This window comes from Girardinichthys multiradiatus, chromosome 8 (assembly GCF_021462225.1).
Source record: "Girardinichthys multiradiatus isolate DD_20200921_A chromosome 8, DD_fGirMul_XY1, whole genome shotgun sequence".
NCBI lineage: Eukaryota > Metazoa > Chordata > Actinopteri > Cyprinodontiformes > Goodeidae > Girardinichthys > Girardinichthys multiradiatus.
In genome coordinates this window covers 41,997,207-42,013,834 of record NC_061801.1, presented here as the reverse complement: position 1 = coordinate 42,013,834, position 16,628 = coordinate 41,997,207, and the positions used below count along the sequence as shown (strand labels likewise).

The window sequence follows — 16,628 nt, the reverse complement described above, 5'->3', positions numbered from 1 at the left end:
AGCTGTAGTGGATCCTGATCTTCTTACTTGAAGGTGGGGAGGGGCCGATGGACAATTGACAGTTGTCGCAGGTCTTTTTGCAGGAAGCAGTCATCTCGTTGTAGACGGCCCTCTCTTTTTGAACAAGCTGAAGATGATCCTGTTGCTTCTTGATTGCTGCAGTCTTCCTCTCCTCTGGAAGGTTTGCCTTTCTTATAAGCTGGTCATTATTCTGTTGGCACGGCCAGCAGAGGTCGGTGCAGGGCTTACAGCTTCTTATGTGTGGGAGTAGCTGGGTCCAAAGCACCTTGAAGCTTGATTTAGCAATTGCACGCTCACCTAAAAGAAAGATATCACAGGGTTATTAATTTTTGATGAAGGTTTTACATCACTGGTCATTAGAAGAATTTCACTGTTCTATAAAAATATATTTTTATACATACCAAGCTCCTTAGCAGACTTCATATAGAGACCCCACACTGAGGCCTTTGACACATGTGTTGGCAGTAGCTTCACATGCCTATCCCTGTGGCCAGGATGCCGACCAGGCAGCATGATGGCGTGATCCTCAGCATAGTTCTTTGTGAACTCCAAAACTCTGCGGAGTTGCTCACTGCTGATAAAATGGGGATCCTGTGGCTGCTGGCTCCTTAAGCGGGGTCTTGCATCGTTCTCATCAAAGTGTCTGATGATGTCCGTCCAAGTGGCTTTACAGATTCTGAGCAGGGGAAACAAAGGAAATATTCAGCTAATGGTTTAGACAAAAAAAACTCTTGTTGTGACCACTGATTACCCAGCACAGGGGTGATCAGTGTTCACAACAGCAGTTTTTTGGCTAGCGTAGATATACGAGGTTAGCAGGGAATCTTTGTATCCCATGTGAAAATTGACTTGAGTGGGGAGAGGGGGGTTGTATTTTTGATCTAAGCTTGAGGTTGTGTTTTTTTTCTTTCCCCTGCGCTAGGTGATCGGTGGTCACAAAAAGAGTTTTTTGGCTAGCGTAGCTACACGAGGTTAGCAGGCAATCATTGTATCCCATGTGAAAATTGACGGAGCCAAAGAAAGCCACTACAGAAATGAGCTGAGGCTTTTCCCCTCCCCAAAATGTAAATACAAGCTGGCTGAGTTTTAGGCTGAAAACAAGCCGAGTTTAAACATGTAATTTACCATTTTAAAACCTCCGAAACTGTCATTTAAAGAACTGAGTGGATACTTCATAATTTCAACTTGTACATTTTGCAATAAAACAAAGATCACTATTTTCTCAGAAATTGACAGTTTTTCCTAATTTTCTCCGTTTGTGCTCTGCCGACTTGTTCCTGGTTTTCCCGTGGCGCATCACTAATTGTTTTTACTGACCCCAGCCTTTTGCTGCAGACACAAACAGATGGCTCCTTTTCTTCTGGCTTAAGGTGTACATGTGTGTTGTCCTTCCAAAACCGAACGTTTAACAGTTTTGTTTGCTCCTTTGATGATGGGGAGATTAGGCATAAATTAAGTTAAATTTCACACCATAAACTATACCACTTCCACCTTGCTTCCACAAAGCACCTCAGAAAGGTTATTACTCCTCTGCAGTAGAATTGAGCAAAGTCTAGTCAAGATATCCTATAGCTCACAACCACTTTTGCAAAACTAAAAAATCTCACAATAACGGTCATAAGTTCCAAGGGTGTCACAATTGTTCACTCTGGGCCAAAGTGATATATGTCATTTTAAGGCCCACCCAGGGACGCCAATTATGTAAGGATTATAATTCCTGGTGAATGAATGTGTATCAAAAATTATAATTAAAAATCCTAATTCAGAAAAATAATTGTTATTTACCAAAATCATTGCCTACAAATAGAAATCAGAGATGCACTCTGGTGTGATGATGGGCTCACAGCTCCTAATAATTAAAATTAGTTAATTACCATTAATAATTTATCATTATTAACCAAAATCACGCTGAATGTCACTGTTTATTATCTGCTCCACCGATTGGTGGGAAACACTAACCTTTTGACAGATAAATCACTCTTGCACAAAATAAACACAAACGCTTCCTCTTTATCAATGTGAACATTTATGGAATCAACAGCCCTGATACACTTTGCTATTCTGATTCAATAATCTTCACCTAATCAAGCATGCATAATTCTACAAAAAGGGCTAAAAAACTAACCAAATAAAAATAAAAACAACATTGAGAGTCTATGAAGATCAAACCAGCAGTTTAGATCCCCCAAATTCTGCCCTAGGGCAGACTGACAGAAGCGAGGTTGCCATACAATCTGCGCCACCAGACCGCCAGGGTGGTTGAAGTCTCTTGCCCAAGAACACAACAGCTAAGATGGACAGAGCAGGGGTTCAAACCCCTACTACCTAAGCCCCAAAGGACACCTCGCCTTATCATTTCTCAGCTTATCAACAATATGCTGGTTCTCAACTCCTCCTCCAACAACCTAGTAACTACTTTCAGAGACATTCTCCACTCTCCACCCTGGTTTACCTCAGGTCTTACTAAAGGCGGAAGGACGACAGCTGGAGTACCTTATAAAAAACAAACAAACTCCCAATTCATGGGAGAATGAACATTTACAGAATCCACCTCAATTTCTATGGAGACAAAATCAAAACAGCCAAATCCAACTACTACTCCAACTTAGTAAATGAAAACCTCACCAATTCTATGATCCTCTTTTCTCTCTTCAATCAGATGATCAAACTTTCGAACTCTGTCTCCCCACATGTATTCCAGTGACACCTGCATCTCCCTGTTCTCATTTTTAATGACAAAATTATTAATATTAATCAGCACATCAACTCCGTTGTCCTACCAAGCCTCTCCTTTGAGCCTTCGTCTCTTTCTTACAATCAGCCCTTCTCATGTTTCATCCTCCCTGACATGGCCTCCATCTCAAACCTCTTCTCCATCTACCTTTCTCCTTGATCCCTTTCCCACAATTAAACAAATCCTGCGTCCTATATGCAACCTTGCATTTATCTTGAAAATCCTTAAAAAAACACTTCAATTCAATTCAATTCAGTTTACTTGTCTCTTAATCCACTCCTATGTAACCTCCAACAATTTATATAAGCAGTTCAATTCTGGTTTTCCCTCCCGCCATAACACTGAAATGGCCATGATTAAAATCAACAACGACCTCCTCTTGGCAACAGTAGACTATTTTTCCTGATTAAGTAGAAGTTCTCTAGATGTGTAGAGCGCCATTTTCTGTCCAATTTTCTGACATTGTGCTTTAAAGTACGCAGCCCTGAATAAAACCAGTGAACCAGTCTCTTATGACTAATTACCTTCTTTTTCAGAAGGCTATATTGTCTAATGCACCACGCAGTGAGGAAGTAACACTATGAACAAGAGAATCAATTTGTGAAGGGGAAAAAACTAAATTATCACCTTCATCTGTGTTTTTCTGTTTTGAGGAAATTAAACATGAAACAGATTCTTCAAAGGTTGGTACAGCATTGTCTGATAATGATCTATTCTAATATAATTTTCTTTAAGGTGTGGAGTACTCCGTTAAATTAAACTCAAAGGTTATTAAAAATGTTCAGATGGGACAGGGTTATGAGGAAATATTGTTATTTCATTGGTGGTGGGGCCTGTGGGCTTGTCGCTGCAGCTCCCTGAGGCTTCTGCACTGAGACTGCTGGGTGGTTCCCCTGAGGTTCTCCTCTGCTCGTCTTTGGAGGTTTGCATGTTGACATGGAAAGTGATAGAGTAAATATAGCCTTTAATGCTATCTTAGACTCAATTAGTTTTGATCAAAAAATAAGCAAACCAACCCACCTTTGTCTTCATTCTCTGGACCTTGTGTTGACATATGGAATTAAGTCCAATGAAATAACAATATTTCCTCATAACCCTGTCCTGTCTGAACATTTTTAATAACCATTGAGTTTAATGTCATGTGCCAGCCTGCTTCAAGTCCTCCATCATTGTCCTTGTTCCCAAGAAGCCAAGGACCACAGGGCTTAATGACTACAGACTCGTTGCCCTGACCTCTGTGGTGATAAGGTCCTTTGAGCGCCTTGTGCTCTCACACCTAAAAGACATCACCGACCCCCTCCTGGACCCCCTGCAGTTTGCCTACAGAGCCAACCGGTCTGTAGATGATGCAGTCAACCTAGCCCTTCACTTCATCCTCCAGCACCTGGACTCCACAGGAACCTACGCCAGGATCCTGTTTGTGGATTTTAGCTCTGCCTTCAACACCATCGTTCCAGCTCTGCTCCAGGAGAAGGTCTTCCAGCTGAGTGTGCCCGACCCCACCTGCAGGTGGATCACTGACTTCCTGTCTGACAGGAAGCAGCGTGTGAGGCTGGGGAAGCACGTCTCAGACTCCCTGACCATCAGCTCCGGTTCCCCCCAAGGCTGTGTTCTCTCTCCTCTGCTCTTCTCCCTGTACACCAACAGCTGCACCTCCAGTCACCAGTCTGTCAAGCTTCTGAAGTTTGCGGACAACACTACTCTGATCTCTGATGGTGACGAGTCCGCATACAGATGGGAGGTGGACCATCTGTTGGACTGGTGCAGCCAGAACAACCTTGAGCTCAACGCTCTAAAGACAGTGGAGATGGTTGTGGACTTCAGGCAGAACCCAGCCCCACCTGCCTCCATCACCCTCTGTGACTCCACAATTGACACTGTGGAATCTTTCCGCTTCCTGGGAACCATCATCTCCCAGGATCTCAAGTGGGAGCCAAACATCAGCTCCCTCATCAAGAAAGCCCAGCAGAGGATGTTCTTCCTGTGGCAGCTGAAGAAATTCAACCTGCCAAAGACTATGATGGTGCACTTCTACACAGCCATCATTGAGTCCATCCTCACCTCCTCCATCACCATCTGGTACGCCGCTGCTACAGCCAAGGATAAGGGCAGGCTGCAGCGTGTCATTCGGTCTGCTGAGAAGGTGATTGGCTGCAGTCTACTGTGGCTCCAGGAACTGTACACCTCCAGGACCCTGAAGCGGGCAGGGAAGATTCTGGCTGATCCCTCCCACCCCGGTCACAGACTCTTTGAGACTCTCCCCTCTGGCAGGAGGCTGCGGTCCATCCGGACCAAAACCTCACGCCACAAGAACAGTTTTTTCCCATCTGCCACCAGCCTGGTTAACAAAGCCCGAAACCACCCTGACACTCTCCCTCCCCCCCACACCCCCTTTTTTTGCTGACAGGACACCTGTAACCTGTAACTCTATGCATTACATTAACGCTCAGCTTGGACTCCTGCTTTACTTGCACTGCCATACTTGCACACTGATCACCTGCACTGTTGTACCGCTCTCACATCTTATACTGCTCTACATTTACTCTCACTCACTTAAAACTGTGCACATATATTTATATTTATATTGTAGCTGTATTTATACTGTTTAATTTGAGTACTGTATTGCACCGATTACGCCAAAACAAATTTCTTGTATGTCCAAAAACGTACTTGGCAATAAGGCTTTTCTGATTCTGATTGGGCTATGCCGGAGCAGACCCAGCCATTGACCCAGAGACCCTAAGGCACATTGCCCGCCAGCAAAGGCCTAACAGAGCCAGGGGGCCCAGGCCCCACCAAGCAGCCACCGGGAGTGAGCCAGCACAGACCCAATCACCCAGCCCCCAAATCCAAATGCCGGTGATCACACATCCAAAAAGAGGATGCAATCCCCCCACCACACATTCTGCAACTCCCCTGTGCTTCCCCCCAGCCTGTTGCCCCGACGCAACCAGAGTTGCCCCAGTATGCCGGCCACATACACACCCGCATGGCATACCCCCACCCCTTTAAAATATAACCCTGAGAACCGGGACCAACACCCCCAGCCCCCCCAGAACTGTCCAAACCCTCAAACCCAGTCCTGATACACAGCCCATGACTGAAGAAGCCACTGAACCCCAACAAAGAGGAACCAGCTAGAAGCATGCAGCAGTGATCAAGAGCAGGCCCCACTCCAGCAAAAACAGCCGACCTGCCAGCTCAGGGCAACAGGAATATGCAGCATAAAATAGGGCACATGACCAACATGCACAAACATCCTGGACCCACGGTGCAGAACAAACAGGGCACCCAGTCCCCGACCCCGCAGACCAGCACCTGATCGCAGCCACAACCAGGCCAGCAGAACAATAAAACTTGCCCAACAAGTCAGCCAACAAGCCCCACCCGACCTAAAACGACAGGCTCACTCAAATGCAAACCCCCAGCCAGTGTGACGTTAGCACATGCATCCATCTATAGAAAAATTTACTAAAACTGCCAGCACCAGCCAGGCAGTCAAGCAGACCCTGCAACGTGCCACACCACCCACCACCATGCCCAAGGGAAAGACATCAGCCCAGGAAACCGAAGAGCGCCACAGAAAGGCCACAGCCCGCACCGCAAAGTGGCCACACGCGATGTGCAGAACCACCATCATCAAGGTGAGCTAAGCAAAAACAATGGAGTCAAGCCAGGCAACAGCTCCCCCCAAGCCAATGCCACAACAACAACACACTTCCTTTTATAAGTCTGTAGGGACACGTGGAAAACCGGCAACCTCAAGCACGCACTACCCACCAGGAACTAGACAGCAGACAAGCAAACCCCACCCCAGTATAAGGCTGAGAAGCCTGATGCAACCACTAAGCCCACCAACTCCTGCCCTGCCGCACCCACATACTATGGCCAGAGCCAAACCGCACAGGACCACCACCCCCATGGAAGTGCACTCCTGCAAGAGGACCCACACATCCACACCCAGAAGCATATGCCTGACACCAATACACCAGCCAGAAGCAGCCCTGCGAGAAAACCCACACCTAAGCCCAAAAAAGGCAGAGAGCCCACATAGCTGAAACCAAAACCCACTGAGAAGCCGAGACCACCCCACCCCAAAAACAACTCAGCACACCCGCCCAAACCATGCAGACCCCTCTGGTCCCTCCTCAAAATCGAATTGGAACTCAGAATCTTCGGAATAGGCACCCAAACAGACCCAAACAATGCTTAACCCCACCCAAGGCTGACCGCCCACCCCTACCCCAGAAGAAAAGCTACACCCACTCCAACATTCAAACCAAACAACTCCCAGAACAAATAAGACATTAGACACCCAGGTTGACATCACCCCTCCCACAGACCCTTTGCCCAGCCAGCAGAATGCACTCCCTGAAGAGGGAGCACCTGCAATGAGATGGTACCTCCCTGCTGGTTTAGTAGGCCCCCCAGGTCCACAACCCTAAAGCCCTGAGCACCTAAGACCAACCCATGAGCAGCTAGGTCACCAGGCCATTAACCTGTCGGCACATGCCCCCCAGAGGCATCAAATGCAGCTCCCAGATGCCACCTACGAGAGCCACCAAAGGCCCACTCCGGTGGAGGCTAAAGCCTCCAGCCCCTGATCCCCAAGTGACACCAACCCAAAGGCAGCCCAGATGCCCCAAACCAAGACACCCCCTCAGCTACAACGCCCCGCAGGACAAAGCTAAGGGTCCGCCATCCCCACTAGGTAATGGAGCCAATCAAAGGAGCCCAGAGAGATTGATCTGATGTGGAGGTAGAGGCTGTCTCAAGACTAATACAATCCAACAAAATGTTTCTATGCTGGTTCTTAGTTTTCTTAGCTATAGGATAAGGCAGTGAAAACCATGTGAACTGTATTTGTCTCCATGGTGACTTCATCTAAGTTGCCCAACAATCAAACTGAGGGGGAAAGTGAAACATTAACTCTGAGACAAGTCTTAACATGTCTGGCACCAGATCCTCTGAATAAGTGTACAAAACTATAGTACAAGACGGTGCAAAACCCTTCCTGAACATCTGTTGACCTGTATAGTGAAGGATTTTATATTGTATTAATTGTAAACCGAGGATACTAGTCATTTAAAAAAAATCTTTAATATATCTCAGACCAGACGTTTTGGTCAAAGTCGACTGATAAATTCGCCTCCCATTTCATAATAGAAAGAGATTATTCATCTATTTTAGACATTGTCCTGTGTATTTTAGACAGTAATTGGGGGGGGGGGTTTAAAAATCAGGAACTCTAATACATTTGATGGTGTTTGTAACAATCGGAGGTCACCAAAGTTAGTGTTGCTTCGGTGTGTAAGTTTGCCAAAACAATGTCAGACTAATTTTCTCTGGTCCCCTCCCTGATCTGACCAGTGACAACATATCTGGTTGTCTAGGTGGGGTCCAGAAAATGATGTGGGCTACATTGATAATTGGTAAACATTTTGGGTTAAAACTTGTCTCTATGAGATATTCCTTCAGCTGTATTTTCTCAGTTAATTAGTTATATAAATTGTAATGACTATAGTCTGTTTTAAGATGTTTTGTATGAATATTTCTTAATAGCTCCTAAAAACAAAACTCTATGAGCTATACCTACATAAATAAAGGTGAAATAAAAATAATTATGCTTTGGCAATACTTCATCAGAACCAAGTTGAACTTTTCATGGAAATAATAACATGATAAAGCTGAATTTGCAGGAATTAAAGGCAGAACTGAGGCTTTCCTTTGCTCCTGGTAAGAGCCTCTATGGTTGGAGTTATAAGGTCAGGAGAAGAAGAACAACAGCTAAGAGTCCACAATCACAGAGACCTTTAGTGCTGAATGGTAGAAGGATTTTATTGCAAGGGAAGGATACTCACTCATCACAGTGCAGCACCAGAACTGAGAGACCTACCTCCATGATTTTCAGCGTGTGGTCACCTGATAGCTCCGTTCTTTTTGTTGTTTGACAAGGTGACAACTTTCAGGTTGTTTCTGAAGGAGTCACTTATGTATTCATTATGTCAGGATCTGTCTGTTAGGTTTTTGTGTTGTTAACTTTCTACTCAGCCAGGCGCTTTTCTGTTCATTCCTGGTTCCTTCTGGATAGTTTTGTTGTTTTTCTGTGTTCTGGTGTTAGATACGTTTAGTTATATTCTGATAGATCTGGTTCTTGTTTATGTACTTAAGTCTAGTCATTGTTTTCTTGTATTCTGATCACCTCCATGCTCTCCTTGCTCATTTGTGTTAATTGGTCACTCCTTCAGTTCTCTGGCATCCCTGGTCTGGTCACCAGCTGTTTCACATTCTCCTGATTAGCTCCTCTCCCAGTTCATTGGTTCTCACTCCACTTCCCTCAGTTTATAAGCTTTCTGGTTTGCATTGTTCTCCACTGGTTCCTTCCATTAACACCTCATTACCTACCCTGTGTCTTTACCCTGGTCCAGTCCTGTTGCCTTCCAGTCTGCTGCCTGATTTTCATGTGGTTTATGTTTTTCACCTGCCTGAGTTCCTGTGCCTGGTCCACTGTAAGTTTGTTTGAGATTTATTGAGATGTTTTGGTCCAGGTTCTGTTCCAGGACTTGTAAGCGAGGAGCCGAGGGAAACCAGTTGGTTTGTTCTGACCAGCTTAGGAGGAATCCGAGAGTCCGATCTCTGTCCAGGAAGGCCAGTTACACTGTGGAAGGAGATCAACCTTTAAGAGGAGAAAATGCAACAAGGGGTTAGCTGGGAGCAAAACAGCAAGAGCAAACGTTCGGTCATAGAGGCTAGAGGTACCACGAAGGAAGACACTCAGGTGTCAGCTGATCAGCAACCAGCTCCTCTTAAGCTCCTGCTGGAAAGGTCTGATGAGGTCCAGCTGTGCTGCACAGGCTGCTCAGCCCCACCCTCATGCAAATCTGCAGCTTCAGGAAAACATGTGAGAGAAAACAGAACCAGGAGCAGATCTCTGACAATCATAACTTTTCCATCCTCAATTAGCATACTTAAATTTTGGATGTGTTCTTTTATGGTGTGAAACAAGGATCAATTTTTGAATTGAGAGTTGTTTGAAGACCTTATATTACAAATAATATTCAATAATACAAATATTTCAAAAGGTATAAGATGCAATGTTTTTTTTTGTTTTCTTGTCCCTTGATGTGCTTATTATTTATTAATCTGGTCTGAACACACCTAGAAGAATTTCTTTTCAGGACAGCTAGTGGTCAAACACAATAAGTCTGTTGACAGCGTGTTTGGTATGTGCATTAATGCTTCTCCATACAGTGTTGTTACTTGGGTGTGGTACCGGGACATAAATGAAGAGTGGCCGCATTGTTTCCAGTAAATACTTTTATATTCGTGCTAAGCAAAACTCACATTGACAACACTATGACATTTGAGGTTTGTCTCGCTGAGTGCACGACTGAAGACACCAGTGTGGTTTTCTTTACTTAAAATTCAAACAGCGGTACTTCTATGCCTCTGAATTACCACTGTTACTGAAGGGTGAAAATAATTTAACACGAACATTACCATTTTTTTTTTTTTTTTTACTATTAAAAGAAAACAACCTTAGTATTCATTTTTCTTACCAAGAAGACATAAAAACTAACATCAAACAATAGATTTACCCATTTATAAAAAAGAGCAAATAAATCTAATTACTTAAACTCATTTGTCAGTTTTATTTTTTTGCCGGCAAAAAGATTGGTGCCGCTTTCATTCATTTGTAGGAAAATACTTTAAATAATCAGAGGTTAACACCGTGGTTCTTAAAATAATCTAGTCATTCAGAAAGACTGGGACTGTTAATAGACTAGGTGGAAGGCAAATGGACTTCTCTTGTTTCTAGAAGTTTCACCTCCCAGCCATGTTCAGAACTACATGGCTGGAGGTTACAGGCTTATAGGACCAGTAAAGTCACTAATGGTGCAGATATTAACATACACTGTATAAAATGACACAAAACCTTTTTTCTGACTAACAATAAATCAGACTAAACCTAGATCAGAGAGTGTTCCCCAAAGTATTTCTATTTGCTAAAACAATGATAGAGGGTTTATTTCAGTGATTTTCTTTTTAACATCATCATATTCAGAAGTTTACAGAGACTGTCTTATACCTTAACACAATTTGGGAGAGTCTAGGTGATGATTACATGGCTTCATAAGCTAATAAACAACTTTTTTTGGACAAAAAGGTAGAGGGAGGGCTGTGTTAAAATAATAATTGGTTTAGGAGAAACCATAAACAAATATCTTACCTGCTAAGCAGCATATTTGAAAACAGAAATTAGTAACAAGGTGGCCCAAGGACAACAAACCTCCTGTTTTTGGCCATCACAAAGCCCTGTCCCATTGGAAATTTGCTGGAAGATGAGAAAAGGTGTTTATTCTGGCATATAATAGAACAGACGAACGTGTCGGAGATGCACAATTATCCTCCAGATATCTTGGCTGATTTCCTATTGTCAAATACAACCACAGATGTGCCTTGATTCAGCATAAATGTTGTGAATAAACCTATGAGAATCTTACAAAGCCATGACTTCATCATCTGGGCTTTTCCAGACTGTATAAAAGTATAGTAATCTTATTGTGCTAAAGCTTAAAGAAAATAATAAAATTCTCTCATTGATCCAGCATTTAGCAAATTAAAGTAGGTTTGGAAATCCTAACACATCTAAAACAGGGATGAGCACTTCTGATTGAATGTTCTGTTGACCCAAAGACCTGGCGCTGATAGAAAACTGCACCTTTCTCCCACCACCTGGGAGCAGCAGGTGTTTCTGCTCCACTGCAGCTTATTCAGGAGATCAGATGATCCATGCAGCATGTAACATTGATACTGTATTTCACAATGCAAGTTTTCCATTCATTATTTAATTATAAATGATCAAATATTTAAATTAAATAGGTTATTATATTGTATTACAGTATTTTTCACAGGCCTCCAGGACAGGGTGGTTGTTTAGATGAAGCTGCTGTTAGCTCAGAGAGCTTTACAAGCTAAACAATAATTAGACTCTGCTATTTTTTCAAAGTGTGTGAATTTCATTCAGAATCTGCAGAAATCTTTATAAGACTGCCATAACTTTCCTGGTAACAAACGTAATATTGCTTGTTTATTTCACCTCTAAACATTCCGACCTTTGAGAGAAATGTCTGAGATTTAAAGGAAATTATCACTAGATAGAGTTGGGATCCTGTCACAACTATGATCTGTCTGTATTCACAGAGTTAGAACTAGAAAAATACTTTTACTGAATTCAAGAGAGAATGCAAAAGATGCTCGAGAAACCAGAACAAACAGGATATAAAAAAAGGCACTGTAGCAAATTTTATTTCATGAAGAACAGTTTTTATTAATCCATACAGAGAGCTTGGTCAGACAGAGGATGCATTCATAAAAATAAAAAGAATATACACAAAAATGTAATGTCAATATAAAACAAGTCAAATGTTTCTGGGATAGATTCATTTATTTGATAAAAGTCATTCTAATTTAAATGTTTTTAATGAATGTGATGCTTATTTAGAGTGGTCCTCAACAAATTATTATTCAATAAATGTCATTCTGAGGTCACACACTGAAACTGGATGCATCTCTGCTCTGTTCCATCCCAAAGTTATTTGGCAAGGCATGTTTATTAGTATAGCACATTTCTGCAATAAGACAAGTCAAAGTTCTTTACATGATGCGGTGGCATAATAAAGGAAAGTAAAGAAAAGTTGGGCTACAGACTAAAATTAAAGATGTTTCAGTTAATAGTTTAAATAAAACAGTCAAATGCATCTCTGAACAAATGGGTTTTTAACTTTGATTTAAAAGAACTTAAATTTGAGGTTAAGGTCAAAACTCGTCCAGATCCGTCAAGTTCTTCCACAACAAAGTCACTCGTCCAAGTCTTTACTTTGTTCACTAGTAGGCAGTCATTTTTGAACAGGAGGGGGTCATCTCCAAACTTGGTCCTATAGAACGTGTGCATCCAGGATAATGACAGTTCTCCTCACAGACAGTATAGTAGACTTCTCCTTTAATTAAAGTCATCAACCAACCATACTGTGGAGCAGTTCACACGTCCAAGGACGAGATATTCACCCAAAACACATGCCCAAACTCCCTCGGGACGTAATAAGGCATGCCCACAATGAGAACCTCCGAATCCCAGATGCAGAACTGCTTCTTCACATGGACACCACTTCTCATTCACAAACGCTGCCAGCCCTCCTCCTATCTTCTTACCACTCTGCACCACACTGCGTTCTGTTCCCAGTTTGAACTGTCCAGGGAAACCATTGAGTCCAGTATATATCTATTTGCCATGTCACCGTAAAACACAAGGGGCTCAACTCCTGGTACTCCATCTGGTGTAGCGTCAGCGTGGCCACCTCCTCAGTCTTGTTGGAGATGGAGTGAACATTTCCCATAATCACGGAGGACAGACATGGTCTGTACCTCCGCTTCTTACAGCCTCCTCTGGAGTCTCTTCTCTCTAACTCTGCAGGAAATATGGCTTCTCTGCATTTATTTGATACTTTCTTCACTTTTGATTTGACTGCTATTTTAGAATCCATAACAATACCTGCATATTTGTATTCTTGTACCATTTTCAAGGTTTGCCCTGCCACTGTAACAGGTAGATCTGGTTCTTTGTTTTGTACATATTAAGTGTAAAACTGAATTGTATAACCAGTTTGGCCACAGTGCCTCTTACATATAACAGATGTAAATTAATTAAAACGTACCTAGATAAGATTAGGTATATTATTCTAGTAAAGTAATTGAAAGACTTACACTACAGGTCCTTCTCAAAATATTAGCATATTGTGATAAAGTTCATTATTTTCTATAATGTCATGATGAAAATTTAGCATTCATATATTTTAGATTCATTGCACACTAACTGAAATATTTCAGGTCTTTTATTGTCTTAATATGGATGATTGTGGCATACAGCTCATGAAAACCCAAAATTCTTATCTCACAAAATTAGCATATTTCATCCGACCAATAAAAGAAAAGTGTTTTTAATACAAAAAACGTCAACCTTCAAATAATCATGTACAGTTATGCACTCAATACTTGGTCGGGAATCCTTTTGCAGAAATGACTGCTTCAATGCGGCGTGGCATGGAGGCAATCAGCCTGTGGCACTGCTGAGGTCTTATGGAGGCCCAGGATGCTTCGATAGCGGCCTTTAGCTCATCCAGAGTGTTGGGTCTTGAGTCTCTCAACGTTCTCTTCACAATATCCCACAGATTCTCTATGGGGTTCAGGTCAGGAGAGTTGGCAGGCCAATTGAGCACAGTGATACCATGGTCAGTAAACCATTTACCAGTGGTTTTGGCACTGTGAGCAGGTGCCAGGTCGTGCTGAAAAATGAAATCTTCATCTCCATAAAGCTTTTCAGCAGATGGAAGCATGAAGTGCTCCAAAATCTCCTGATAGCTAGCTGCATTGACCCTGCCCTTGATAAAACACAGTGGACCAACATCAGCAGCTGACACGGCACCCCAGACCATCACTGACTGTGGGTACTTGACACTGGACTTCTGGCATTTTGGCATTTCCTTCTCCCCAGTCTTCCTCCAGATTCTGGCACCTTGATTTCCGAATGACATGCAGAATTTGCTTTCATCTGAAAAAAGTACTTTGGACCACTGAGCAACAGTCCAGTGCTGCTTCTCTGTAGCCCAGGTCAGGCGCTTCTGCCGCTGTTTCTGGTTCAAAAGTGGCTTGACCTGGGGAATGCGGCACCTGTAGCCTATTTCCTGCACACGCCTGTGCACGGTGGCTCTGGATGTTTCTACTCCAGACTCAGTCCACTGCTTCCGCAGGTCCCCCAAGGTCTGGAATCGGCCCTTCTCCACAATCTTCCTCAGGGTCCGGTCACCTCTTCTCGTTGTGCAGCGTTTTCTGCCACACTTTTTCCTTCCCACAGACTTCCCACTGAGGTGCCTTGATACAGCACTCTGGGAACAGCCTATTGGTTCAGAAATGTCTTTCTGTGTCTTACCCTCTTGCTTGAGGGTGTCAATAGTGGCCTTCTGGACAGCAGTCAGGTCGGCAGTCTTACCCATGATTGGGGTTTTGAGTGATGAACCAGGCTGGGAGTTTTAAAGGCCTCAGGAATCTTTTGCAGGTGTTTAGAGTTAACTCGTTGATTCAGATGATTAGGTTCATAGCTCGTTTAGAGACCCTTTTAATGATATGCTAATTTTGTGAGATAGGAATTTTGGGTTTTCATGAGCTGTATGCCAAAATCATCCATATTAAGACAATAAAAGACCTGAAATATTTCAGTTAGTGTGCAATGAATCTAAAATATATGAATGTTAAATTTTCATCATTACATTATGGAAAATAATGAACTTTATCACAATATGCTAATATTTTGAGAAGGACCTGTATATTTACTTTTCCTTCCCATAGAAAGTACTCCTGGATCAGTGCTTCTTTGTTCTCTTTGTGTCTCTGCTCTGTTCTCTCAAACCTCCAGTCGGTCGTGGCAGATGGCCGCTCACACTGAGCCTGGTTCTGGTTCTGCTGGAGGTTTCTTCCTGTTAAAAGGGAGTTTTTCCTCTCCACTGTCGCTACATGCATGCTCAGTATGAGGGATTGCTGCAAAGTCAATACCAGTGACTGTCCACTGTCTCTACATGCTCATCCAGGAGGAGTGAATGCTGCAAGTCACTGACTGGATGCAATCTGCTGGGTTTCCTTAGATAGAAAAACTTTTTATCCAATTTGAATAAATAACTGAATCTGACTGAACTGTTCAATGGTTACGATTAATTGGAATGTATGAACCTGACTGTTGTGAAGAACCTTGAGACGACATGTGTTGTTAATTGGAGCTATATAAATAAACTGAATTGAATTGAACTAGTATTACATTATAAATTGAGCAACTTGTACCAGTAACCAGACAGATTTTTAAAGTCAGCTGCCCACTTTGATTTCCTCCAATGGAATCACATTTTAAAGTGAGCAACAGCTTAATATGTAATCAAACTGATAAAAAAAATTCTTAGTCAAGGATTATTTCAGTTCAACACTGCTGACACTGCAGCTGATGCAACAACAAACAGAAAGTTTTAAAATTCTGTTTCTAAATGAATTATCAGCAGATCAAACTATTATTTTTTGATTGAATCTTCAAGTCTTTCTTAAATAACAAACAAGTAAAACTCTGATATTATTCTCGTGTTTTTGACCCTTTTGGTACATGTAGCTTTGCTGTGCTTGTTCTTTAACTTGGTGAAATGTCGCTGGACATGTTGTAGCTCTCTTCAGTCAAAGATTTCAAGATACGACTTCAGAGTTTGAGTGAAACCATGTGATCGGTGTTTTTCTCCTCCTCTAACTGTATAAAACCTCTGAACACTGACTCATCTCAGATCTTCCTGCCTTCTCAGCCTCACTGAGCTGTACAAGCAGCAGTTGTGTATTTTACACAGGTAGGATAACCTCATATTTGACTCAATGCTTTTTTAGTTATAAGGTGTGATACACAATATTCAGAACATTCATACAATAGCAGGGAAATAAGGAAAGCCTAAGGCTACGTTTTTTTTTTTTTTTTCTTTTTCATTCTCATTTATGTAATTTAATCATTTTAAACAACAGTTTAATAAACAGAAAAAGCAACATCTGTATCCACTGCATTAAAATAATTTACATTTTATATAAGGCACAGTAACAGCACAGTGACAAATATAAAGAAATGTCTTTAATTCTTTCCTAATGCAGTTTAAATAATTTGAAGTGAACTGAATGAGATCAGCAGCAACATCAGTTTGATTTTGTTTTATTAGACACTAAGACGTGTTTCAACATCACCGCTGTGGAGATCTTTGAACGACTTCCTCACAATGGAAAGAGCGTGAGTAACACTTATATC

The 16,628-nt window shown here is 42.4% G+C and overlaps 1 protein-coding gene across 5 annotated transcripts in view; it reads left to right on the top strand.

Annotated features, from left to right (window-relative positions):
• Nucleotides 1-9,147: 9,147 nt before the first annotated feature.
• The window catches only part of LOC124872120 (septin-2-like), a 78,211-nt gene continuing 70,730 nt past the window's right edge, over nt 9,148-16,628 (top strand). For 3 of the 5 annotated variants that reach the window (XM_047371821.1, XM_047371823.1, XM_047371825.1), the window contains exons 1-2: nt 9,148-9,264; nt 16,543-16,610. In XM_047371821.1, coding sequence (XP_047227777.1) covers nt 9,217-9,264; nt 16,543-16,610 — 116 coding nt within the window. In that variant the 5' untranslated portion in view covers nt 9,148-9,216. Of the gene's footprint in view, nt 9,265-16,073; nt 16,186-16,542; nt 16,611-16,628 lie in introns of those variants that run through there. The other 2 variants (XM_047371822.1, XM_047371826.1) reach the window with 1 other exon arrangement.